The 27,527-nt window shown below is 46.3% G+C and overlaps 1 protein-coding gene across 4 annotated transcripts; it reads right to left on the bottom strand.

Annotated features, from left to right (window-relative positions):
• Positions 1-289: 289 nt before the first annotated feature.
• On the bottom strand, positions 290-27,527 carry INPP1 (inositol polyphosphate-1-phosphatase). Of its 4 annotated transcripts, none has more exons than XM_045086487.1 (6): positions 27,202-27,526; positions 12,291-12,530; positions 9,183-9,243; positions 6,425-6,625; positions 4,063-4,237; positions 290-2,218 (listed from the first exon to the last, which is right to left on the bottom strand). In XM_045086487.1, the coding sequence occupies exons 1-6, from the start codon at positions 27,460-27,462 to the stop codon at positions 1,585-1,587; spliced, it is 1,572 nt and encodes a 523-aa protein (XP_044942422.1). In that variant the 5' UTR covers positions 27,463-27,526; the 3' UTR covers positions 290-1,584. The 4 variants fall into 4 exon arrangements, with proteins under 4 accessions (XP_044942422.1, XP_044942423.1, XP_044942425.1 ...); XM_045086488.1 differs by having other exon boundaries at positions 290-2,108; positions 27,202-27,521; XM_045086490.1 differs by lacking the exon at positions 27,202-27,526 and adding an exon at positions 12,702-14,607.

The following is a 27,527-nucleotide window of genomic DNA, read 5'->3' as shown; positions in this document are numbered from 1 at the left end:
AAATAGAGGGAAAAAATTTAAATCCAGAATATGTCCTCAGATCACTTTGCAAGCATTTTTAAGATTTTTCTTCTAAAGAAATCGACACTAGAGATCATGCTCCCATCGGTGTAGTTCCTACAGGAGAAACTGCAGACCCATTCTCAGACGCACCCTGAAGAAAGGACCTTGGTTTCCCTGCACATGGGCAGGGGACATGCATAATGGATGTTAACAGAATAGACATGATTTCCTTGCTTTTCTTGTCTCATAAATTGATAAACTGCTTTGTTCAGATCACACTGAAGAGAACTGTTTTCACTGTATTTTATTGAAAATTTACATGCTCTAAAATGTTCATGTGGACAATAAATGTTTTTCCTGTAACATATTCCATATCTCCATTCTGGCGCATATCAGGGAGCAGGGCTAGTTTCTGAGCTTTCGTTTTTAATGAGGTTTGTGAAGAATGAGCTCACTTTTATTTAAAATCAACCTTTAAGAGAACACTGTAAAGCCTTAGAATATATAGCTCGAGAGCCAACAATCTGTCACAAAACACAACGATGGCTTTAAATGCTATAACTCGATTATCAATAATTATTGAATCTGCTGTTTGCAACACCAGACTATCAAAAACAGTTTGTCATTTTCATTCGTTTGTAATTACAGAGAAATAGAAAATGCTCCAGAAATACCCTTTGGCCCCCAGAGGGCGCAAGACAGGAAGAAATCAGAGCTGAGCGTTCATCCCTCCGGATGGGGGCCTGGGTCTTTACCAAGGCTGCTCAGAACAGGAAAAGAGGTCCACCTTCCCCTCAAAGGACATCCTGCCGGACTCCAGTAAACACGAGGACTGCCTATGTTTAGCTCTACCCCTGGTTTTTGAAATTTAAAAACTGCAAGAATTGCAGAAACCTCTTCATCCCCGTCTGCCTTGGTGATAGAAATGGAGCGTGTCTATGAGGATATTAGGATTAGAGAATATTTGTGTGTGTGTGTGTGTGCGTGTGTGTGCGTGCGTGCACACACACTGTGTGCGAGAGGCTGTGAGCGAGAGGAGGAGGGACACACAGTGCTCCAGGCTATGCTTCTTTTAAGCAGAAGGAGACTGAATGTACGTGAACTTGGCTAAATTATGCATCAGATTCAAGGTTCTAAATGTTCTGGCAAAGGCTAAAGCTGCAGATTTTCCCTTCAGGACAGGAAACAGAACCCAAGCACAGCTTTTTCTTACGTTCTCCCGAATATTTCAGCGACATTCTACGCGTGATTTAGATGCTTAGAGGAGAGATACTAAGGCAGCCGGAATCTTCCTTTGGGTTTTTACTGAAGTGTTTCAGGCGGCACGAATGGCACAGCTGTGTAGCTGTGTAGCTGCCGCAGGGACATGGTTCATTCACCGCGACGAACATCCTACGGACACATCATGGGGAAAATGCTCCTCAGAAGACGGGGGAGAAGCCTGGCCATCAACAGGAGGATGGTGTCTCCCAAAGGTATGAGACTCGGGAAACTGCTTCACGGTTGGGTTCTGAAGCGCACAAGAGGACAGAGTTGGCTACGTGCGTGCATCCTCGGGGGCGAGGTTGGGGATGAGGAGGCTCAGGAACGTCTCCAGCTGCTTCTGGGACCTGTAGGCCACCAGTCCGCCCTTGTGGGCCCAGCGATCCACGCCGGCGGCCCCTTCGTCTCCCGCGTGGTACAGCAGCTGCGGCCAGTCGCTCGCCGGCCCGGAGGGCGCCCGCAGGCACCGGCTGAAATCCACCATCCCCCCGCCCAGGGCCCGCAGGATGGCGTGAGCGGCGCACGAGTCCCACTTGAACGTGGTGTCGTCCGAGAAGATGTACAGGTCAGCCAGGCCTTGGACAACGCAGAGGCTCTTGTAGCCGGCCCCGGCCGCCGGGAACACGCGCTCGCCACACACACGCGCCACGGCGGCTCTGACGCTGTCCTTCTCACTCGTGCTGATGACGGCTGAAAGCCCGTGCGGGCACTCGCCCTCCGAGCCGGCGTCTTCCGTCCCTCGGCTCTGCGTGTCACTACTCTTTCTTTTGGGGTCGGGAAGCTGAAGCGAATGGAGGTTGGTCCCCTCGTAAGAAAGGCCCCAGTAGCACTGCCCTTTCCACCTGTGGAAGACAGCTTTTCAGTTGGGAGAGGAAGCCTGGCACACTCGTCTGTATTACTTACGTTGTTTTCCAACCTAATGACAACGCAGCGAGTCTCGGTGCCCCGAAGCCTAGAAACAGAGAGCAAGTAGCTCATTCCTTTGTAAAAGTACTTCTTATGCCTCTGGCTGCCGGGTCGCTGCAGGTCAGGAATGCTAGGGGTTTTGTTTTTCAGATTTTACTTATGATTTGAGAGAGCAAGAGTGTGAGAGAGCGAGAACAGGGGAGAAGGGCAGAGAGAGAGGAGCGTGATGGGGGTTGGGGAGCACTCGGGCTCCTGTGCCGGCGCCTGAGATCCTGACCTGAGCCGCAGGCAGACGCTTCCTCAGCTGAGCCATGCACGCGCCCTTGCTGCGGGCTTGGGATGTGATCTCGGGCAATGGGAAAATATCTCTGGGATTTCTGGCCTCCAGGAACACAGCAGAATTTCATTCACCACTTTTGGCATTTAAAGTTAAATCGGGAACAAAATGAGCAGATCAACTATCTCTCTTTTCAACCTGCAAATCTTTTACATCCTTACTGGTTTTTCTTCGCTTGCCGGGCCCTTCTCAGCGTCTCAGTCACCTGCCCCACTTTGGCTTTAACACCAAGAAAGAGGGACTCATCCTCTGTGGCCACGCCACTACCAACAGCCCTCTGTCTCTGTGTTTAACTTATTGTAGCGTGTCGGTCGTTGTGCTGTTTACAGAGAGTGGAGCAGGCCTCAGGGAACAGAGCTGTGAGTGCGTTGGTCAGTGCTGGGCTCTGCACGGAAATCCAGAAACCCTCACTCCGGAATCGGCACCACTGACTACTGTGTCAGCCATTTCTAGGCCACAGGTATGTCTGCCTCCAGTCCCAGATCTTTTTAATTCTTAATAATCCTTTGAAGATACCAGAGTCATGTTTTCAGTTTGAAAGAAGGCAGGGTAGAGGGGAAGAAAAAGTCAAGATTGCAGAGGTGTAGTTTATGTTCATTAAGGAATAAATCTCGGGTGCCCAGGGGGCTCAGTGGGTTAAGCCTCTGCCTTCGGCTCAGGTCATGGTCTCAGGGTCCTGGGATCGAGTCCCGCATCGGGCTCTCTGCTCAGCGGGGAGCCTGCTTCCCTCTCTCTCTGCCTGCCTCTCTGCCTCCTTGTGATCTCTCTCTCTGTCTGTCAAATAAACACATAAAATCTTAAAAAAAAAAAAAGAATAAATCTTAGTGGCATGAAGCAAGTCAAAGTTCAGTAAAAATGTGTAGTCCTACAGACACGGCAAAATAGGGCCGTTTCAAAACAGAAACCACAGGAGAAAAGCCGCTTATTTCCATCTGGACTGTACCACGTGCTGGGTCTACCCACGTACAGGCTGTGGAGCAGCGGCACAGACAGCCTGGCCATCTCCGGGCTCTGGGCCAGAGTCCGTGCCAAAGGGAGGGGGGAGAGGCAGGATTTGTAGGGAGGGTGCCCCATGGTCAGGGTCTAATCCTGGCCATACCTACTCACCTTTTGATTGGATACTTTTCGTATTTGTTTTGAATTTCTTCTAAAATTGCCTAAATGTTTGACTTGGCTGTATAGGGATAGCATCTACCTTGTTTCAAATGTAGTAGAAGACTGTTACCACTGTTCTAGCAATCTCGTTTTGAATGATTCTAGAAAACAGGGAACAGGATTGCTATATTCCGAAGGCCAAACTAAGCTTTCTCCAAGACAGACTTTCTTTTAAAACAAAGTCTGTCAGCCTGTGCCTAGCCCCCACCAAAATTATATTTAACCCAAGATTGAAAAAAAAAAAAGAATTTTAATTCAAACCTGCAGACTTTAGTAGGAGCACCTCAGGGTACCAAGTCATGGTAATGTCATGTCAAGGGACCATTCCGACTAAAATACGCAAAGCTGAGGGTATGACTTCCCCAAACCACCATATACCAGAAATACTCCTCTTTTACCTGAGGGTGTTTAGGTCTTGGGATACAAAAGGTTGGTTGATGACTCCCATTAGGGGCACCCCTGTATGTAGGTCATAGACACCAATTAAAATGGTGACACACTGAAGTCCACTGGGGAAGATTCCTTGGTTGGATTTAATGTCCGCAGAACCTTTTATGTACTGGTAAGTGGAATCTGAAAAAAATGAAGCAGATTTGTTTGGATTCAGGCAGGAATTATTTCAAAAATAATGATGGATACATCCATAAAGTCTGTCCTGTATCATTTCTGTCTTCCCACTAATTTGGTGACGGCTGTGGTCTGAATGTGGCCTCCCAAAATTCTAACCCCTCAAAGAGGATAGGATTAGTCAGTGAGGCCTTTGGCGCGTACTTAAGGCAGGAGGGTGGAACCCTTAGTCATGCGATTATTGCCTTATGAAGGAGGCTCTCGGGACATCCTTCACCCCCTGTGCTATGCAAGGACATGGCAAGAAGCTGCCGGCTATGAAGCGGAAAGAGGATCCTCGTCTTACCACACTAGCACCTTGATCTTGGACTTGCCAGCTTTCAGAACTTTGAGAAAGAAGTTTCTGAGCCACCTAGTCCGTGGTATTTTGTTACAGCAGCTGAACAGACGGAGAGTAATCAATCATGTGTTACCTTTGGGTGTCACTTGTATTGACTTGTTCTCTGACCTCTTGTGCTTCATGTTTAAGATACTTGAGTTCCACTTTCCCCAGCCCTACGGGAAGTCGTAAAGGGAGAGGACGTGCCTATAGTTCCTGTGGTGTCTAACCCCGTACCTTGTCTATGATAAGCACTCAAATATCCTCACAGGTCAAAAGCACTTCAAAGCTAATGACTCAGGATAACTGGTGGGATTCCTTAGAGCTCTTACCAACCAGAGGGCAAAGTATAATATGGATGGATGGGAAAATCTCCTTCCAGAAAGCTCTCAGGGGTGGAATTACCTAATTTTTTAAATTTTTATGGTGTTTTTTGGTCCCTCAAAGAAGGAAAGAGACAGTGATGGTGGCACAAACGGAAGAAACGGATGGTGCTCCTGTGAAGAAAAGCCAAGGAACCAGGTTTCTCCTTAAAAGACACACATGCCTGGGCGCCTGGGTGGCTCAGTGGGTTAAGCCTCTGCCTTCAGCTCAGGTCATGATCTCAGGGTCCTGGGATTGAGTCCCACATTGGGCTCTCTGCTCAGCGGGAAGCCTGCTTCCCTCTCTCTCTCTCTCTCTCTGCTTGCCTCTCTCTCCGTCTACTTGTGATCTCTGTCAAATAAATAAATAAAATCTTTAAAAAAAAAAAAAAACACACACACATGCCAGCAACTGACTGCCAACACCTGGTGAGTTCACACCCGGTGAAGGGTGTGGGTTGCAGAAAAATCCACATAGCTGGCTAACAGAATCAACTCAGGTGAGAACCAAGAAATGGGAGACGGTCCCTCAGAAACCTCAACTCATGGTAATTTACCATTAAGTGATAAACGATTTTGGGAAGGATTTTTAGTCTGCCAGCGGAATCCACTGATGAACATGCCACGACTCCTGATGACTAAAGGCACCTTGGGGATGCGGCACTAGTGCCCCTGAATGACGGGACGATGGGCATTAGCCTGCGAGTGGCCCCAGCCGTGGTGCGTGGGAGGTGCCAGGCAGGTGCGAATGAAGAAGGAGAGCTTCTGCCGACAGCCAGGGCTGCACACACAGCAGCACTGAAGCAGACATGTGGGTTTGCAGCACGGAGCGCGGGGTAGGGCTCTAGCACCACCACGACCTGGACGGTGATGGTGGAGACCGCGAGACTCATGAAGGGACCACGTCCCATTCGCCACGTTTTGCTTCATCTGCACAGTGGTTCCAGCTGTTTGCTTGTTGGACTGAGTCAGCAGTCAGTGGTTAAAAACTGGGAGGTATCGCTTAAAACCGGGATTTGGGTGGCTCTTTAAAGCCCTGACAATCTGGACTGTGTGCGCACGTGGGACCCATCTGCGGAGAGGAGCATCCTTGAACCGGCAGGTGCGCTTGCCAGGGACCCGGACGGCTCGGTCACTCTGCTGTCCTGCTGGCCTGGCCCCACAGTCTCCCAAAGAGGAGTTAACTCCGCATTATGGGTGCACGCATGTGCGAGTGTGCACCCCCCAGACACACACAGATACACACCCGCTCCTGAGATGTCACAAATGCACCTGCATGTGCAACAGCATGTCACACACACGCCTCAACTCCTCACTGTTCATTTCCCAGCCTTAAAACGTCACAGACTGCGGGGACAGTTCAGCCCCATGCTCCGTTCTCATATTTCCAAGCCTCCCCCGACCAAGGGACCGCTGAGGACACATGAAATCAGGCTCCCCCCTGCGGCTTACCTATGGGGTCCACCCAGATCCCCAGGGTGTCCTGCGGAATGTCGACCTCCACTGCGTCCAGAGCCGGGTCGCCAAAGGTGACGTCCTGATGAACAACCCTGGCTAACGCTTCAGAAGCCAACTTGTTGCCACCAAGGACCCTGCTGAGGAGCTCAGCTGTCTCCTCCTCTGTTGGACACAGCCTCACGATCATCTTCTCCCCTAGAGTGAAGACAAACTGAGCCGCCACATTTCCAGAGTTTCCGGGGAGAAGAATCACAGGGATGGGAAGGGGCAGAGGCCACGCACTCAGAGCAGGTGAGGGCGACACATTCATACGCGTGGTCCTGACCCCGCTGACTGCCAGAGTCACCCCAGGGGGCTGCCAAGGTCACAGCTGCGCACAAGTCATGCATATACCTAATAGGAAGTGAGGGATGGGTTCCCAGTATCAAAAATGTTGTCTTCCTACAAAAATGTCCCCGTGGGCACACGCACACAATTCTGCATCCAATCTAAGGGGCTCGTGAACCACTTAAGAACCCCTGAACCCTCAGTCCTTGATGATATTTATGTTTTTTGCCTTTTGCTTCTTAATATGTAGCCTGTTAATGGATGGATGTATTATGGGAAGGAAGAGCTTTTATCAGCACTACAAGTGCTTCTGCCTCCCTCCAGGATACTGCTTTTAACCAAAAACTGTTTCCACTCAGTACAGTAGATGAGCGCGGCTTGTCATCACATGTGGCAAACTGTGTGATGGGACAGGACACGCAGGACTAGCTCTCCTCTGTGAGCCCCACTGGGAATCGGGATGGAAGCTTCTGGCTCCCGGTGACCCAAGTTACCCAATCCAGCCCCTCTTAAACATGCTTCTTACACCCTTGGTTACTCTGGTTTCCAGCTCCGACCAAAAGTAACGGAAGAGGCTGGAAAAACAGGCGAATGAACAGCCGCAGAAAGTGACGGCAGTGGTGAAGATAAACTTATAAAACTCAGAAGACATGGCACTCCCGTGGTAGGTAAGTGAGAACTCCCAGCTACCCCGGCCAGTTCGGGGACTAGCCGGCTTCATCCCCGAGAGCGTGTCAGACACTCGGGACCTCAGGCTCCTTTCACAGCCCAGTGCGGACGACCCAGGGAACTCGGGTGCTCAGTCGGGTTGGGGAGCACAGTAAGAATCTATCACGGTGATGCCTCCGAATCAGCAGGAAACCTTCCATTGCATTTAGTGAAGTTAAATTCAAATAACATTAAACTGCTGAAGTTGGGGAATGTTAAGGCTAATCACTGCCACGTAACCAAGCCGGGACTCGGGGCTCAGGAAAAGCCACGGGATCCATCTAAGGAGAAAATCCTCTCCCGTCACTCCTCTTGCTTCCAATTCTCCACTGAATTCCCATCACGTTGCAAAATGCAAACTCCTTCTGCAAAGGTCCGCGCTCGGCTCCGGCCTGCACTCGCCTCCCCCGCCCTTGCTCCCACTTCTCTGCCCCCGCATGCTGACCCCTTCTCCCCTCGGGTTCTCGGGAACGTGCATGTGCAATGACTTTTTGTCCCTAAAATTCTAGATAAGTGGAAGAATAAAATAACTGGTTTTGAGGCAGCCGAACGCAGGATTTCAAGCATTGGAGGTCTTATTCGTTAGTCACAGATTATCTTTTTAATCCTCCTTTATCCTGTTTCTTATTAGTCACAGATTTTTTTATCCTTAAGAGTAGAAATCTCAATGAGATTTCTCTGAGTGTCACAGAACGAACTGCATCGCAATACACAGCCATGAAGGAGACAATCTTCCAGGTTAATCCAGAAATTCGTTTTTTCCTTTGCAACTGTGCCTCTAGATGTTTAACTATGGGTCACAGGATCAATGATAAAGTTCACTATTTTAATCTTCTACCATTAAACAAACAAAACAGCCAGGCAAACTTAAAATAATTTGTTTTGCTGTAAAGATCAGAGATTTTGATATTTGTCTCCTGCCATCGGGGAAATGGGGAGGTGCCTCGATGGAGAATCTGGCCCACAGGAAACTAATCAAAGAAGAGTTAAAATTTGGTGCTAAAAGGAACCTTTTGTTTAACTCAACTCCTTTTACAGAGGTTCTGAGACCAGAGAACCAATGAGGTGAACAAGTTTTCTTTGCTCAAGAACACGCAGTATTTCAGAGATGGGGCCTCTCTCGATTCTCGGGCGTGGTCTGTGGACTCCTCAGCAGGTCCATGAATGGGCTTAAAATTTGGACCTAAAATGGTCCATGTGTGCACCTTCCTGAGAGCATCTGTAACTTCGCTTAGATTTTCAAAGGGCCATGAACTTCTCCAAATATGATAATATATTATCTTAAGAGCTACAGATTTGGGGCGCCCGGGTGGCTCAGTGGGTTAAAGCCTCTGCCTTCGGCTCAGGTCATGATCTCAGGGTCCTGGGATCGCCCCTCATCGGGCTCTCTGCTCAGCAGGGAGCCTGCTTCCCCCTCTCTCTGCCTGCCTGCCTCTCTGCCTACTTGTAATCTCTGTCAAATAAATAAATAACATATTTTTTTTTAAAAGCTACAGATTTATATCTAAAAGAATACACATGGACTTGCTCAATAATTCCAAGATACTACCTCTCTCTAACTTAAAAGGCATGATATTCTGAGGTGCTGAAAGAAGCTTAACATTCAAATATGTTATTTACATGAAAGGCTCCCATTCATTTATTTCATGATGTTGTTGAAAATTAGAATACCTATGATAATTAGGTTATAAAAATACATTCAAATTCTTCTACTTACCCAAATCATTGGTGAACTCATTCGATTCTTCTCCCAAAACTTTTTTTCCCAAGCCTGGAAACTGAATGATTCAGAGTATGACAAAGAAACCAAAAAACAAAACAAAGACAAAACAAAAACAGACAGAAAATCCCCTCAAATCCCACATACATGTTCAATTCTGACTGTATTTTCACTTTGTGCTTCAAATCAAGTAGCACAACTTGATCGGAAATTCAGAAATTTACAATGTGAGCACCAGGTGGCTCAGATGGTTAAGCGTCTGTCTCTGGCTCAGGTCATGATCCCCGTGTCGGGCTCCTGGCTCAGCTGGGAGCCTGCTTCTTTCTTCCTCTCCCTCTGCCTCTCCCCCACCCATGCTCTCTCTATCTCAGATGAATAAATAAAATCTTAAAAAAAAAAATTTACAATTCCAGACATCAATCCTAGTATAAACAGTGAAGTCAGCGTGGTTCAGTACTTAATTTCCTAACGTTTTCCTGCTCCCCCTCCCCTCCAGGAAGTCCCCATCACAGCAGACGTCTGCTTCCGAGCTTGCCGGATCTTGGACACTTCATCCTTCCCTCTCAGGGCCATAGAACTAGTGTATTTACAAAGGAGGTATTTTAACTGCTGCTCTTCAACACCCCAACTTATGTGGGTTAATGGCATTGCCCAAGTATTTAAGACAATTGCTAATTAAGTTTAGAGGATAACATTAGCGTTTGCTCTCATTTTCAGGTGTTCTCTACACCTGTGGGAGGTGTCCTTGGACATCAGCAAGGAAGGCACTATAGCAAAAAACAGAAGGGAAAGACTTTGATAATTAATGCATCAACATAGAATGAAAAAAAAAAAAAGGAGCTAAGTAAGAAACTTCACTCACATCTGTATAACCAGGAAGCTTTCAGACCTATTTTGCTTCTGAGCCTCTCTGTAGTAAAGAGAATTGTTCTCCATGTGCTGAATTATGATATGTGTGATGTTCTCAGGGAACAAAAGCAAGGAAATGCTTCAGATATTTGAACTCAGTCATTTGCAGATGGCCAATAATTTTAACAGTGCTCACAACCACTTGTTGTTTTTCCCTCTTCTGAAGAACAGTGCGCGTCACCAGCGGCTGCCAATGAGCCCATTCAGCAGGGGCTGCGGCTCCACTCCCAAGCCTTAAGGACCTTCTGAGGTTACAGGATAGAAGGGTCATGAAACAGGTCTTAGTGAGCCGAAAGTGAACATCGTTTCTTTGTTCACAGGTCCCGGCGTATACTTTAGGATTGAACAAGTGCTGAGCTTGTCACAGGGCTTTGGGGCAAATATTAACTAATACAGGTTAATGAGCAGTTTCTAATTCAAGTGCTCAACCATCCCTAGTATCCGACTACCTTGATAAGTAACAAAAATAAATTTACCTTGTTTATTGGAGCTAGATACTACAGGGCATGACAAAGAGTAGTTTGTAGAGATTTCAAGGGACCATTTATTATCTCTTCCTGCCCATGGTCAATAATTCACTTAAATGATTCCGTATGATTCCGAATATTTTGAGGATTTCAACAGAAGTTATTCCAATATTTTGTAGTGTTTTCTGGCATAAAGCTCTATCCTCCCAAATCTTAAAAAAAATGTGTAATTATTAGATTATCATATAAAGGCAACATAGTATCGCAGAGAGCGCAAACCCTCGAGCCAGTCAGCCTGTGTTCAGAAGTTGTTCCTGCCACTCACTTACTGTGCAACCTTGGGCAAGTTACTTAACGTCTCTGTGCTTCCCTTTTCTCATCCATTACATTGGAATAATAATTCTTAACTCATAAAATTATTAGAATTGTTAAATAAATCAATATATTTAAAGCCCTTAGAAGGGCCTGACACATAGTAAGGACTCATAAGTATCTGCTGGTGTTATTACTTGTTATTACTACTTATGAGTAGTTTCTTTTCCCAGCCAGCTTAAGATACCTAGAATCACAATCATTGTTAGTTATAAACAATGATTTTCTATTACAATAAAAGGGGATTTTCACCAGGTGGTGGGTATTGGAGAGGGCACAGATTGCATGGAGCACTGGGTGTGGTGCAAAAATAATGAATTCTGTACGCTGAAAATAAATTTAAAAATTAAAAAAAAGGGGGGGGGGATTTTCAGTCTTCAGGACTGTACCAGCTTGTAACGGAGGCAACCATTAGATAAAAGTTTACATCAGAAGGTGGGACATGATGGGTGCCTGGTGGCTCAGTTGTTAAGCATCTGCCTTATATTCAGGTCATGATCCCAGGGTCCTGGGATCAAGCTCCGAAATGGGCTCCCTGCTCTGATGGAAGCCTGCTTCTCCCTCACTCACTCCCTCTGCTTGTGTTCCCTCTCTTGCTGTATTTCTCTGTCAAATAAATAAATAAATAAATATCTTAAAAAAAAAAAAAAAAAGAAGGTAAGACATCTTATGTCAAGTTAAAAAAAAAGAAGTCAATAAATGTTCCCATTTCTGCTGAGATAAATTCTATGTACCATGCACACAAATAAGCATAGAAGGAAAATGTCTTTCCAATATTTAGTAAAACATAGCTGTGGTTTTCTCTAGGGGTAGGATTAAGGATTCTTATTTTTGCTTATTTTCTGGAGAATGTATATTATTTATTAAAAAGAAACTCATTAATAAATAAAAGCTCCATATCCAAATGTTTCTCTTCAGTTGTCAGAACGGTAATTTTTTTCCCTGTATTTGCTTTTCTGTATTTTTAATTTCTTAAAACATTTTTAGTAATTTTGTAGTCAAAACAAGGCGGGAGAGAACCCAAGTTGTTTATTAGAATCGTAGGTGCTAGTATTCTGAGGTAGGATAGGAAAAAGAGAGAGTATGCGGGGCACCCGGGTGGCTCAGTGGGTTAAAGCCTCTGCCTCCGGCTCAGGTCATGATCTTAGGGTCCTGGGATCGAGCCCCGCATCGGGCTCTCTGCTCAGCAGGGACCCTGCTTCCCCCTCTCTCTCTGCCTGCCTCTCTGCCTATTGGTGCTCTCTGTCAAATAAATGAATAAAATCTTTAAAAGAGAGAGAGAGAGAGAGTATGCTATTCTAGTGAGAAAATCACAAGGCAAATAATTTGCAGCCACCTTGGCTGTGACCGTCCTTACCTTGTCCTCCACGCTCTGCTTGATCACCTCCTGCACCAGCACGTCCGCCAGCGTCTTGAAGTCCACTGCGAACTTCTTGTTCTTCTCTCCCCCCTTCTTCTCTTCGATCAGCAGCTGGAACAGGGCTTCCTGCTGCCGGCACGCCCGGGCGATGTCCGCCGCCTTCTCGGAGACCCGCAGCAGCTCCCGCAGGACGGCGGACATCTCCGACCTCGCGGCGGCCGCCCTCCGGGCCGTCGGCTGGGAAAGTGGGAGAAGGCGAACGAGAAAGGTTCAGGGCGGGACGTCAGGGTGCGCTGGCACCGCTGGAGCACCCGCGTGGCCGTCCCCGCGTCGCCGGCCGAACAGTCCGCGCGAGTCAGTCACCGCCTCGCTGGGAAGACCAGGTAGCGCTCGACATTCGAAACTCACCGTTTAAAAGCTTCCAAAATTACGTTTAGTCTCAAAAACCTGTGGTGCAAAGAACCGAATTCGCATGGAAGCAGAGTCTTGGAGACCCGACATGAGACACCCCGACACTGACCGGCAGGTGGACACGAGCACGACTGACCACACGCGTCGCGGCACTTGCAGGGGCCCCTTCTGTCCTTCTGGGGAAGACGAGGGAAGTGCAAGGGGATTTCGCTGGTCGGTTTGGGGCCGACCTGCTAACGCACTGAGCACCAGGCCAGCAAGCACTGCTGGGCCCTGTCAGAGCCGGGGCCACTCCTGGGCTAGCAGCCCACCCGTCGCCCGGCCGCCTCCTTCTGAAGCAGACACGGAAAGTCCCACTCTCTGCGGCGCTACAGAAGCTGAACGACTGAATGAAGGCAGGCGGCTCTCGGGGACTTAAACAGTCCTGGCGTCTCAGAGGCTGCGCTGTCGCGCCTTCACGTTGCTGGTGGGTAATTAGGACAGAGACCTTTCCGACCTTTCAGTAGCAGCCACACTTGATCGAGAGCTTGCACCCGCCTAGCACGCGCACTCACTGTGAGAACGACTGTGAAGGCGTCAGCCTGCTTTTACGGTCACGAAAGCAAAGCCTGGAGAGATTGGGTAACTTCTGCAGGTTACACAAGACTAAACGGCACGGCTCCGAGTCAGTCCTACACATACGCCCAGGCTCTCTATTCTATTCTCTTAACACTCTCCCTCATAAATAAATAAATAAATAAAATAAAATAAAAAATAAACTCCTTAATGGACTCTAGGAGTTAGCTGTGAATGGTCACAGCTGGTTTTTCTGACGTTTGCCCCCCAAATGCTGTTTTCTTAAGATTACGATTACGGGTTAACCACCGTTAAGAAAACATACTCAGCTTCAACAGTAAGAAAAGGAAAGTGAATAACAACGAGACACCCTCCTTTACTAATAGGCACACGGGGCTGCTGTAGGGCGAAGCTTTCTCTCCAGCATCATATAGAGACCAGCACTATTTTTCCGCAGGGTCCTGGCTCCCTAAAAATACCTCTCACGGCTATCACTATCTGCATGCAAAGCTTTCTGACTAATTCCCACAATAACCTGCTACTTTCTGGCCGAATGAACCATTTCCTCCAGAGGAACCGAACCTGCTTCTCCCTGCTTCTCTGTAAGCTGCTTTCACATCTCTCTCCCCACCTGTCCTCAACTCAGTTCGTTAAGACCATAACCCTGAGGGGGCCGCTGGGCTGAGATAACCGGGGGTAACTCAAGTTGTGGAGAAACTGAGGTCTGCATTCGATGCTCAATTTCTTCAGGTTTATCCGTAACTCTCACTAACACTTGCAGAAACTATCTTTCAGATGATTTTCTTAAAAAGATTTATCTGTTTTTGAGAGAGAGGGAGAGAAAACAAGAGCGTGCTGGAGGGAAGAGGCAGGAAACTCCCGAGCAGACCCCGCGCTGAACACTGAGCCCAGCGCAGGGCTCCGTCTCGGGACCCTGAGATCACGACCTGAGCCAAACTCAAGAGACAGACGCTTAAGCAACGGAGCCATCCGGACGCCCCATTTTCAGATGACTTTTAAAAGCAAGTCTACATACTCATTTTTGAAACATTTCAAATACTTTTAATGAGATGTATTATAGACTCGTGATTAGTAAGTTACATTTACCGTAATTTAATAGCTTTGAATCCAGAAGAAATTGTTTTTGATGAGTATTTCTTAATAGAGAACCACCTGCGTCAGAATTAATCAAGGGGCTCACTAAACGGACAGATTCCTGGGCTCTCTCCCGCTCGGTGCATCAGCATCTCTGGGGACAGAGCCTGGGAATCTGCAGTTTGGCCAGCCTCCGAGATGATGTCAAACACGGAGATTTAAAAGCTGCTGTTCTTCAGGATGGCTCATTTTTTTTTTTTAAAGATTTTATTTATTTACGAGACATAGAGAGAGAGATCACAAGCAGGCAGAGAGGCAGGCAGAGAGAGAGGGGGAAGCAGGCCTCCCAACGAGGAGAGAACCCGATGCAGGGCTCGATCCCAGGACCCTGAGATCATGACCTGAGCTGAAGGCAGAGGCTGAACCCCCTGAGCCACCCAGGCGCCCCCGCCAGCTCATTTTTCTTTACCACCACGCCGGCAGATCCGCGGGGGCTGGCACCTGCTGGCAGACATCCCTGTGGAACCACGAGGCGGAACGGTTCCGCTACCCAGCCTCTGAGCGCGGAGAGAGGCCCAGGTGAAAGTAACAGCCGGCGTGCACCCGGCGCTGCCTGTACGCGGAGACTTCTCAGCACTTATATGTGTTAGTCATTTACTTTTCACACCACCTTATGGGAGGGTTCTCCCATCTCTATTGTACAAATGACGAAACCAAGATGAGGGGGTTAAGTAGTTTGCCCCAAGTCACCCCGCTAGGAAGTGACTGGGAAAAGATTCAAGTCCCAGGGACCTGGCAGCCCTCCCTGTTCGCCACACTCGAGCCGATAAAATTCTTACACAAATTCTTAGCTGTTAGGGGAGGAGTCATTATTGGGTAAATAACCATAAGCATATTATTATAATGTACATTTTATAGCAAAAAAGTAAGACTATTAAAAAGAGATTCTGCTGAGTGAAATAAGTCAAGCAGAGAGAGTCAGTTATCATATGGTTTCACTTATCTGTGGAGCATAACAAATAGCATGGAGGACAAGGGGAGATGGAGAGGAGAAGGGAGTTGGGGGAAATTGGAAGGGGAGGTGAACCATGAGAGACTATGGACTCTGAAAAACAATCTGAGGGTTTTGAAGGGGCGGGGGGTGGGAGGTCGGGGTACCAGGTGGTGGGTATTAGAGAGGGCACGGATTGCATGGAGCACTGGGTGTGGTGAAAAAACAATGAATACTGTTATGCTGAAAATAAATAAAAAATAAATTTTAAAAAAATCACTACCTGACCGTGGACTTCCTTCCTAAAAAAATCTTTTTTCCCCCTGATCCTCAAGGTAAACCTTGAGGTTTACCATCTTTCCTGGATAATACAATCTCATCTATCATAGTCTACTGATGTCTCTCTTAACTGGCTGCCTTGGCTTGGCTCCTGCCCGAGACCCAGTGCCTCCTGCACTGTGCGCTAGCGCTGCCATAACGCCCGCAGACTGGGCGGCTTATAACCAACAGAAATTACTTTTCTCACAGCTCTGAAGTTCTAAGAGCAAGGTGTCAGCAGGTCTGGTTTCTCTGGAAGCCTCTCTCTGTGACATGCAGATGGCTGTGTCCTCATACAGCCCTTCCTCTGTGCACGAGCATTCCTGGCGTCCCTTCCTCTTTTTAAAAAGACACCAGATTGGTTAGGACTCACCTATATGACCGCATTAACCTTACTCATCTCTTTGAAGGCCCTGTCTCCAAACACAGTCACATCATGAGGCACTGGGGGTTAGGGATTCAACACACAAATCTGGGGGAACTACACCTTATTCCCTAACACCTCTCCTTTAAAGAGAGACCTTGATAATTTTAGCAAATGTCAACAAAATCTATTCCTTTGTCTTTTGTTCTCTGGCCAAACAGAAGTGGAGTGGGATTCTCTTCCCCACTTATATGGTCAATAAATTTAATTCTGTGAGTCAGTCTTTCCTACTAGGAGCCATTCACTTTAACAGCCAAATCTTTAATGATGTAGCGAACACTGAAATAACCTCTCATAAGCCTTACTTGTGACAACATATTTAAAGGCATATTTGATCAGAACAGGTTTATTTTTATTTTAAAGAGTTTATTTTTCAGAGAGAGAGAGAGAGAAAACACACAAGCAGTAGTAGAGGCAGAGGGAGAATGAGGCTCCCCATTGAGCAGGGAACCCAGTGTGGGGCTCCATCCTAGGACCCTGGATCATGGCCTGAGCCAAGGGCAGACGCTTAAGCGACTGAGCCACCCAGGCACCCCTCATCAGAACAGATTTAAAGAAGTCACATTCGTCACCATCTCAGACCAAATGTATGTTAACATAAGTATATCACAACGTCAGTTAGAAATAGTCTCTTTAGCTTTTGTGGGATTTTTCATCTCTAGTTGGAGAAATGTTGGATAAATTGAAGTGGGCAAAAAATGCTCTTAAGACTTTTCCTGGAAGCCCAGATCTCTCTACACAGACAAAACTCAATTTTAATCTCTAATCATTCTGTCATTTCATCAAGACAGCACTGTTTTTAAAATCACATTTGATGGGCGCCTGGATGGCTCAGTTTGCTAAGTGCCTGCCTTGGGCTCAGGTCATGATCCTGGAGTCCTGGGATGGAGTCCCATATAGGGCTCCTGTTCAGCAGAGTCTGCTTCTCCTTCTGACCCTCCCCTTCCTGTGCTTTCTCTCTCTGAAATAAATAAAATCTTAAAAATAAATTAAGAAATAAATATCACATTTGAGGGGCGCCTGGGTGGTTCAGTCGGTTCAGCATCTGCCCTTGGCCTGGGTCATGATCTCAGGGTGCTGGGATCAAGCCCCACATCGGGCTCCTTGCTTAGCGGAGAACCTGCTTGTCCCTTTCCCTCTCCCCCAGCTTCTGCTCTCTCTCAAATAAATACATCTTTAAAAAATGACATTTGAATGGTACATACATATTTCCAATGTGATAAACAGTATAGTGGGGAAGACAGAGGCTCCTGGAGACAAACGTGGGCTCACAGTCTTGCTTGGCCATAAACTAGCTGTGCGGCATCAGGTAATTTCCTTACGCCCTCGGAGCCTCTCTCCTCCTCCGTAATATGAACATACTTTGGTAGCCAGAACATTGTGAAGATCGAATGAGGCCATTTCTGGAAAAGCAGCCAGCGCTAACTTTGCAGACACTGGATCACAACTGACAGCGAGGGCTTTTCAATACAACTTCATGGAAGCCACAGTCACGAGTCCTTACCAGAGAAAATGAGAGACTGGCAACTTTATGTGGGTCTCCGAAATCTTTTCTGCGAATTTACTAGTCCATTAAATCCCAAAGGCTGGGAGCTACTTGTAATTCGCTGAATGACCCAGAATCAGGTTCCTTTATGTGGGCCAGGTCTGACCACTTCGGTTTCTGGGCGTCTGGCTGGAAACTTGGCTCCCAGAGGCCGAAGGACTACTCTGGCCTCACTGGAGACCATCTGTGGGGTGCTTGGCAGGATTGAAATACTGTCGGGGGGCATTTTGTCAGGATAGTTTGTGCGGATTCGGGGGCCAAGTGTGTCCATTCTTGTGAGAAGAGGCCGGATGTGCCAGAGGCCGGCGATGCCCTTCTCTGCTCACAGTGACAGACGTGGACGTGGACGGGGCCCTCGACAGGACAGCGGGGCCCTCTCGGGAGGAAGCAAGCAGGACACTCACTTCTTCCCGCGGAGAACCCTAACCCATAGCTCGGACACAGCCCACCTCTTCGCGGGAAGGAACCCCCCTCCCCCCAGTTCCCTGAGCAGGGACAGTGTGAAGCTGCCATGTGGCAGGCCTGCGGGACAGTGCTGTGGCCGGGGGAGAAGGCTGGACTCCCAGGAGAAACCCGGGTGCAGACGAGAAGGTGTGTGTGGTGGCCTCTGTCCGGGGCTGCAGGTGTCGGGAGTGTCCCTGGCGGGCACACGACGAGCGGCCGCCCGGGGCTCCGAGGAGCGCACGTGGCTGTTGCCAGGGGAAGCGCACTTGGCCCCTCGGGCTCTGGCCCACACTCTGTGCTGCTCTAAGGACTAGTACAGCGGACAGCGGTGGCCGCTCTGGTGGAAGGGAAAGGGGGCAGAAGTGCCCCACACGATGCCGGGGGTGTCCGTCGGCTCACCCCAGCAGCCAGCAAGGCCTAGCCCGCAACTCGCTAAAGGTCGCCTCTCCTGACCCCACTGGGGACTTGCAAATGACTATCCTTTACCCAGGCCAGAGTGGAACTATTCCTTAAGCATCACTAGGTATTTGAATACGACCTTTATGTTGCTGGAAATGAAATTATCTTTCCAGTGGATAACCCATGTTTAACCTTCAGGTACTCGACTGTCTAACATGTCTCAGATCCATCAAGTTGTACAGTGTGGGACCTTCTGTCCTCTTATGGTGCTATTTTACTTCGATCTGTTTGATATTGCTGTCATCAATCCACAGGTTCTAAGTTTAGCATTTAGTAATTGATTTCCCACTGTCTGTCCATTTACACCCTTGCTCTGGGCGGGTTCTTAATTGTCAATGCTGTTCCCCCTGATGACGCCTGTCCCCTGACTTCTATGCCTGATGTTTAACTTACGCTCCCATGATCAGTTCATGGGCAAGAAATCTGAACAGATAACTTTATAAAAGATGATATTCAAACGACCAACAAACATATGGGAAGACAGTCTATCTCATTAGTGATCAGGAAAATGCAACTTAAAATTTATCACAGCAGGGTGCCAATGGATAACTGATGGAATCCTTCAAATGTAAAGCCTAAAAATCTTGAGTTTTGGTGAGGATGTGGAGCAATGAGACTCCTACACCAGGGTGGGAATGAAATTGGTGAAGTTGGTGTTGGAAATCATTTTCCCTGGAGACATATATTGAACAGAAACTCCTGCATGCGTTAAAAGATGCGCACAAGAATGTTTATGAGTAGCATGATTTGTTATGACCTAACACTAGAATAATGCAAACAATCATGGCTAAGAAGGTGAAATAACGTGTGGCATGTTCACATAAGATGATACCAGACAGGGGTGGAATGAATGAATTAGTGCTATAGGCCACAGAATCCCACAGAAACAGCTGAGCGAAAGTGAGCCACACAATATGTGTATACTGTCCAATTCAATTTATTTGAAGTTTGAAAATAGGTGAGGGGCACCTGGGTGGCTCAGTGCTTTAAACCTCTGCCTTCAGTTCAGGTCATGATCTCAGGGTCCTGGGATGGAACCCACATCGGGCTCTCTGCTCAGTGGGGAGCCTGCTTCCCCTCCCACCCCCACCCCGCCCCTCTGCCTGCCTCTCTGCCTACTTGTGATCTGTCAAATAAATAAAATCTTAAAAAAAAAAAAAAAAAGAAAGAAAATAGGTGAAACTAACTTATGGTGTAGGAGGTCACCATGGCGGCTCTCCTTGGAGAAGGAGGAGGAATTATTGACGGGGGGTAGGAAACAGCTTTTAGGCACTGGTAATTCTTTCTGAGTGATAGTTGCATGAGTAGGTTGACTTTGCGAATTCATCAAGCTGTGCACTTAGAACCTGCATACTTTCCTGTATTTCTAATTTGCTAAGTATTTTTAAAAGTATGTGTGTAGAGGGAGGGAAAGAGAGAGTGAGAGCGAGAGAGAGAGAGAGGAGTCTGCTCAACAGCTCGATCCTTCGGGAGCCCTCCCTGACCTTCCTTTGTCTCACGCACCTGGGCCGGGCGAGCAGCGAGACAGGCCGATCTCTAGCCCGACTCACTGACACATGCACATTGGTTTGCTTATCTGTGCTCTGCCTAGCAGGAGATTTAAAGGTGCGTGTGGTTTCCTATAACTCCAGCACACGCGTGAGAGGTGTTCGATACGTGTGGGCTCTTAGCTCTGCGAACACAGAGTTTGTTCTCGCAGTATTGTTCACTGTACTTGGCTTTTATCAGCATCACCTGGCGCCACTAGGCCCGTGGGCCCACACTTACTGACGTACACGTCTGCACGTATCCTGCACCCACTTACAGAAACAAACCGAAGCCATATCTGCATGACTGTCACCTGAAGCATACCGTGTGCCCGCTCAGAGTCTGAAGTGACGCTTGTCATCTAGGGTGACCTATCTCGACAAGATTACTGTAGTTGATTAAAGACCAAAATAGTAAGTTTAATTTCGTTTTGTTAGAAAAGATGTTAAATATGGGATATAGATGTACATGTCTACTTAACCTTCACATTTCTCCCTCCCTCCTTCCTGACCTTCAGGTGCCCTTGACATACAGTCTGCTTCTAAGATGATGAGTCTGTCTCACTGTAGCTCTATCAAGGCTGCTAGTGCACCACAGTGGTCCATATTTTTGCTCCCTGGTGCTGCTTACAGCAAGAGACCACAAAAATGTCCCGTTTCCAATGTTCTGGAAACTTACAAACGGGATCTTGTGCTGAAGCAGCATTTTCCAAATCAGGAAGACCAAAACCTCCTTGGGACACTTGTTAAGAATATAGATATTCAGGGGTGTCTGGGTGGCTCAGGGGTTAAGCATCTGCTTTCAGCTCAGGTCATGATCCCAGGGTCCTGGGGTCGAACCCCACATCAAGCCCCACATCTTACCCCCTGCTCAGCGGGAAGCCTGTTTCTCCATCTCCCACTCCCTCTTCTTGTGCTCCCTCTCTTGCTGTCCCTCTCTCTCTTTCTCTCTCTCTCTCTCTCTGTGTGTGTGTGTCAAATAAATAAAAGTAAAAAAAAAATCTTAAAAAAATACAGATATTTAGACTTTCCCCTAGGATATATTGATTCAGGAGATCGAGATTGAGGACAGGGAACACTACTTAGTTGATTTTTATCTGACAGTTTAAGGAAACAGGAGGTGCACCAGTCAGCTCTGTGTCCCCTTTGTTACTGAGAAGTAGAACAGGGAATCCTATGGCTATTGCAACCAAGAATGATGGACCTTGGTCAGCAAAGGGTCAACTTACATTGCCTTCTTTGTAACACAAATTAAATGCTGGGAATAACAACAACAGCAAATGCAAACCCACCTATCTAAGTAGTGTTCCACATCAGCAGAAGCAAAGGTTTCCAGAACTCATTTGAAAACTATGAAAAAGTATTCCATTCAGAAATACTTTTAAATCTGATAGTGATCCCTTTTTAGCCTCTTCTCCATAGTTTGGAACATTTTCACTAAACAGAAACTCCATCCATTTAGAGAGTTTTCTTTCTACTGAATTTCAACTGAGTTTATATACATGGTCAAGGATGTGTTCAGAACCACCTTGGTGTCACAAATCCCAGACTATGAAAAATAGCAGATTCAGTATAACTATCTTAACTGAAGAATACATATTTTTAAGAATACAAATGTAATGTATAATGTATATTTCAAGGCAGAAGGAAAAGATAGCAGATGTATGACTTGTAGAAAGAATCTTATCCAGTAGGATACAATTTATACAAGTTGTGGTAATTGTTGATTAGAATCTAGTCTTAATACTCTTCAAATCTGTCTCAATGTTTCCTTTCAAAGGTAACATTTTTCAATAGTTTCATCTTTTTTTCTGAACACCTGCAACACTTACTTTGGCACCAACTCATTTTATTGTGTGCCTCGGCTTCCTGGTATGAAGAGCTTTTGTTTAGACCATAAGAAAGCTGGTTCTTGGGCTCTGCTTTGCCTTGAACCAACCAGGTGTCCCAGGTTCCCCAGAAAGGGACTTGTGTTCCTTATTTTTGTAAACATAAAAAAAGAAAGGAAAGGAGGGACACAGAGCTTGAAGGAGATGATTTCTATGGTCTGTTCTAGTTCAAAACTTCCCTGTTTTTATATTTATTTTCCAAATAAAAGAGGTTGGGGACTATTACCCAGCCGTAAGAAGGAATGAAATTCTGGTACATTCTACAATGTGGATGAACCTTGGAAACATTATGCTAAGTGATAAAAGCCGGACTCAAAAGCACAAATGTTGTATGATTCCACTTATGTGAGGTAACCAGAGTAGCCAAATTTGTAGAGACAGAAAGTAGAATGGTGGTTGGTGAGGCTGGGGGAAGAGGAGAAGGAGGAGTTATTGTTTGATGGGTCCAGAGTATCAGTTTGAGATGAGGAAAAACTTCCAGAGATGGATAGTGGTGATGGTTCATAGCAAAGGGAAAGTACTTAATGCCAGTGAACCATACACTTGAAAATGGTTAAGATAGTAAATTTTATGTTATATCTATTTTACTACAATTTTTAAAGAGTAAAAAATAAAATTAATAGGTTTGAGAAATGCATTTTTATTTTTTATTTTATTTATTTATTTGAGAGAGAGTACGTGTGCATGCAAGAAAGAACAGAGAGGGGGCACCTGGGTGGCTCAGTGGGTTAAAGCCTCTGCCTTCGGCTCAGGTCAACATCCAGGGTTCTGGGATTGAGCCCCAAGTGCTCAGCAGGGAGCCTGCTTCCTCCTCTCTCTCTGCCTGCCTCTCTGCCTACTTGGGATCTCTGCCTGTCAGATAAATAAATAAATAAATAAATAAATAAACAAACAAATAAAATTTAAAAAAAGAAAAAGAAAAAAGAAAGAAAGAGCAGAGAGAGCACCAGCAGGGTGGGGAGGAGCAGAAGCAGAGGGAGAAGCAGACTCCCCACTGAGCAAGGAGCCCAACACAGGACTCAATCCCAGAACCCTGGGGTCACAACCTGAGTTGAAGGCACATGCGTAACTGACTGAGCCACCCAGAAGGCCCCAAAAATGCACATTTTAAAAACTGCTTGCATTTGTCATCTACCTAATGAGGGCATAATAAATATTTGTTGATTGAATGGAAAAAACGAGGCTGGGGAAGGGCATAAAAATTGTTGAAAGAAGGGCACTAGGCTATTGCTTTGAAGTTGATTTTTTACAGGAATCGTGCTGGTTTTTAACACTGAGATTCTATGTTCCTATGCAGTGGTTTGGGTGTGGGTGGAGGATTAATGGACATTATGAGGGCCTAAGCGACCCCATCCAAGCCAGCCTGGGGGGAACCATTATTCTCTAATAGGCTATAGATCCCTTGAGAGCAGGATACACATTTTTTTTCCATCTCCTCATGACACACAGTGGGAATTTTATTAGTCAACTGATTTCTATGTCATTGGAGATAAACATGTTTAAAAGGATTGTCTTCCACCCAAGTTCATCTGTAAGGGATTACTCGTGCAAGTTTTCAGATTATAACTGTTAGAGAATGTGATTCAAAGGAGTTCTTCACAGGTTTTTTGGAAGATGGCTATTTTTTTTTCACTATAATGATAAAATAACATGACCAAAATACATTCTCTGATTATTAGGGAAGCAAAGGTCATAGGTCACGTTATATATAATTTTTTGCAAACTGGGTTTAGCAGGATACCTCGTGTCATTCTACTTCCACTTTGTAGAGGCAAAGTTGATTTTTAACAGATATTTACTAGTGTTGAATAAATCAATACCCAATATAATGTAACATTTGCTTTTAAAGAAACACAAACTAATAAAAGAATATAGTCCTTTTATTTGAAAAGTTCAAAATAGTAAAAAACATAAATGGTTCAGTAGAGCCAATAGGTAAATCTACTAAATTCTCTTGCATTCTTGCTAATCCTGCACCATGGATAACTGTCTAAGCTGGGTAATATTTATCTTCTTGATCTGATTCTTTATTGCTATCTCCCTTATTAATGATGCTAGCCATCAGCCATATCTTTTTAAAAGATTTTATTTATCCCTCTGAGAAAGAGAGAGAGCCCACCAGTAGAGGGAGAAGCAGGCTCCCCACTGAGCTAGGAGCCAGCCCTGGGACTTGATCCCAGGACCTGGAGATCATGACCTAAACCCAAGGCAGACGCTCAACCATCTGAGCCCCCCAGGTGCCCCAACCATCAGCCATTTTTTTAAAAACAAACCTGATATTCCCAGATCAAACCGGGATTATTTGTGATTATAAGAGATTATTGCAAACTCCTAAAAAAAACCCCAAAAAACAAAAAACCCTGAGAAGTGTTCTAGAATTTGGAAGATGAGATGCTATTTAAAAAGCAACAGATAATGAAAAATTATGACTTCACTGTAACTAAATTAGGCTCTCCTTTAGCAATATTAGAGACCAGTTTCCTTTGGTCATTTGAATTTAACTCTTTTGCTAGTAGTTTTAACTCTAATTAGCACTGTGGGAAACCTACCATCATAGCTCTGTAAAGGACAGGTTTTAAGTATCTATTGATTAAGTTAGCAAACATTTACATTAATTTAAACTTGGATAATTGTTAGGAGATTTTAAATATCTAGTTGATTAAAAAAAAAAAGCCAGTAAACAACCCTCTCCACCCCTCAAAAGAAAACAAGAGAAATAAAGAAAAGGAATGGAGAGAGAAGAAAAGGAAAGAAAACTCTGACCCTTTCCATTGTGGTAATTCATCTTAACAAATTCTTTTATAGTTGTTTAATATTCTGTTTTTTGCTAATTTGTTTTTATATAAAACTGACCATACTTTATGCTCACCCAAAACTTTCTTTTTCTTTTTTGGATGGGGTTAGGTCATTTTAATAAAAGTTCTAAAGAAGTTACTAAAATTTACGAGCTTGTCTTCTCTAGTTAGGAGCACAAAAGGGATAGAAAATAAATCTGTTATATGAAAGAGAAATGATCAAGCAGAGTATTTTGCTGTGGTTTACTAGTCACAAGAGTCTACATTAAAAGCCCATTAATAAAAGGTTCCTATAACATTAGAGGACTTGAACTAACATTGCATATAAAAGAGACTAAACATGCAAAAATGTTTGCTAGGTTCACTCACCAGGAAGCCTAACTACAAAACATACAAGTTTCAGGTTTCCTAAAAGGGGGACATCATCATATTAGTAAAACCACAGCTTCCATTTAAGAACATTTTATGCACAGGAATGAGAAGAGGTTATATCAGCTCTTCATTACAGCAGCGTTATTTCCCACCTGTGCTTTCCAACCTCACCTTTTAAAAAAAATTTTATCATTTCACCCATTTGAAGTATCATCTCCTAAACTTAGAGATTCTGATTCAGAAAGTCTCAAGTTGCAACCCTGGAATCTTTTTAAACCACTTTCATTTCCCCCTCCCCCAGCTGTCCACCATCTGAAGTAATTTTTTAATTAGGCAAATTTGGGAAACTACGCTAACCACAAGAGATGGGAAGCAAAATGCTGTCAACTCTGCTCTTGTTTCTAAACTCTAAACCAAACAAAAACAGCAATGTACAGAGTTTGATTAGCTTCACTACAAGATGAAAAGTATTTTAACAAAGACATTTATGAAGGAGACATACCTAGAAAAAGTTCTCATATATACTGTCCTCACCTTTAATAAATGAAAACATTTGTTTTTATTAGTCACTTTATAAAACATAATTGTTTTTTTACACAATTTACCTACAAGATGAAGGAGAAAAAGACCTTTCCTAATTGTTATCAGAGACAGAAATAAAAGAAGTAGATATATAACGAATAATTTTATAACTTTCATTTCAGAGTCCTTGTATGTCTAATAATGTCATTTTCTTTCTGGACTAGCACAAGTATAGTTATAATTTAAATCTGTAATGAGATACTTTACATCAAATGGCAAGTGAGGCATAACCTCCAAGCACGTGGCGGTTTAGTCCAAAAGCATGGATAGAAATGGTAGCTTATTTTATGCAAAAAGTGTAACCTTATGCACCTTATGCAATCGTCTTCATGACCAACAACTAACTTTAGGAGGAGTAGAAAAATCCACAAAAGTTTAAAAATAAAGCAGCTTCTAAATAAGAATTCAGGGGTGCCTGGGTGGTTCAGTGGGTTAAAGCCTCTGTCTCAGCTAAGGTCATGATCCCAGGGTCCTGGGATCAAGCCCCATATCGGGCTCCCTGCTCCGCAGGGAGCCTGCTTCCTCCTCTCTCTCTTCCTGCCTCTCTGCCTACTTGTGATCTCTGTCTGTCAAATAAATAAATAAAATATTTTTTAAAATAAATAAATATATATATATATATATATATATATATATATAAGAATTCAAACAAATACATGTTGAGAAATGAACTCTTCCCCTCCCTTTCATTTTTTCCTTTATATTCCCTATTTTTAAAGAGAAAAATGAGGTCAATTAGTTAATGCATCAGTGAATGGTGGTTCAGTGAATTATTTTCATCATTAGACTGTTATAGGGCTGAGCAGGACTGATCCTTAAACTTGTTTGATTTCAAAGTTGGGAATCACAGGAAAAGGACCAAAAAAATGTTTATTCGACGTGTGGGATTCCTGAGTGGTCTGTCCACGCAGCCTTAACCCGCCGTTCTTTTGAAGTCAATTCCGGTCGCACAGTGGGCAAGGTCCTGCTTATTCGACGCCTTAAAATTAGCTTTAGAGGTGGAAACCTCCAAAATGCACACCTAAGTGTGCACACGCACTCTTCACGCACAGACGAAATAATCGGGGTTTCTGGGTCCCCCCCCCCCCGCCATGCTCTCGGTGTCGAACGGCGCCAGAGACCGGCCAGACCCCGTCGAGTGTCCCCTCGTGTTCCGGTCACAGCGACCGGGAAGCCCGTCCCGAGCCCGCCTCTCCCCCTGCGGAGACGCACCCGGCCTCGCGGCCTCGCGCAGGTGCGGCGCCGGGGGGGCGGGGACGCGGCCTCCCCCGGAAGCCCCGCGGCCGCTCGAGCATCCCCAGGGCGGGGGGACCCGACGCTGCGCCGCGCCTGCTGGGCCGCCCCCGCCCGCCCCCCCGGGAAACGCTCAGGACCGTCGGGTCTTCACGCGGCCCTTTGCCGGCCTCGCCCACCCCCGTGTCTCCGGGGTCCCGCGGCCGCGCGGGGGTCGAGCCGGGCCCGCGCGGGGAAGCTCGGAGCCGCCCGGCGCCCGCGCACTCACCTGCCTCCGCAGCGGCGGGACGCGGGGCCGCAGACCCGGGCGGGACGCGGGGGCGCGCGGGAGGAGGAGGGCGCGTGCCCTGCGCGGGGCTGCGGCGGCGGCGGCGCTTCCCTCCGGAGACGGAAGAGGCGGGCGAGGAGAGCAGGAAAGCGCGGCGGCGGCGCGGGGCGGCGGGGGCGCGGGCTCCGCGCGGGGGGCAGGAGCGCGGCGGGGCCGCCGCGGGGAGGTGCCCGGTCGTCCCCGGCGCGCGGACCTCAGCATCCGCCGGGGCCGCCCCTCGGCTCCCGGGCCCGCGGCGTGGGTGCGGCGTGACGCTCGCGGCTCGG

This window comes from Mustela putorius, unplaced genomic scaffold (assembly GCF_011764305.1).
Source record: "Mustela putorius furo isolate JIRA1106 unplaced genomic scaffold, ASM1176430v1.1 tig00000992_pilon_pilon_pilon, whole genome shotgun sequence".
NCBI lineage: Eukaryota > Metazoa > Chordata > Mammalia > Carnivora > Mustelidae > Mustela > Mustela putorius.
The sequence above is the reverse complement of the archived record's forward strand: the minus strand, read 5'-3'. Positions and strand labels throughout refer to the sequence as shown.

Coding starts and splice junctions, on each gene's coding strand:
- INPP1 (XM_045086487.1), bottom strand. CDS start 27,462: ATGCTGAGGTCCGCGCGCCGGGGACGACCGGGCACCTCCCCGCGGCGG. Junction 12,531..27,201: donor TCCCGCCGCTGCGGAGGCAG/GTGAGTGCGCGG, acceptor CCACTTTCCCAG/CCGACGGCCCGGAGGGCGGC. Junction 2,219..4,062: donor CAAGACCTAAACACCCTCAG/GTAAAAGAGGAG, acceptor CTCTGTTTCTAG/GCTTCGGGGCACCGAGACTC.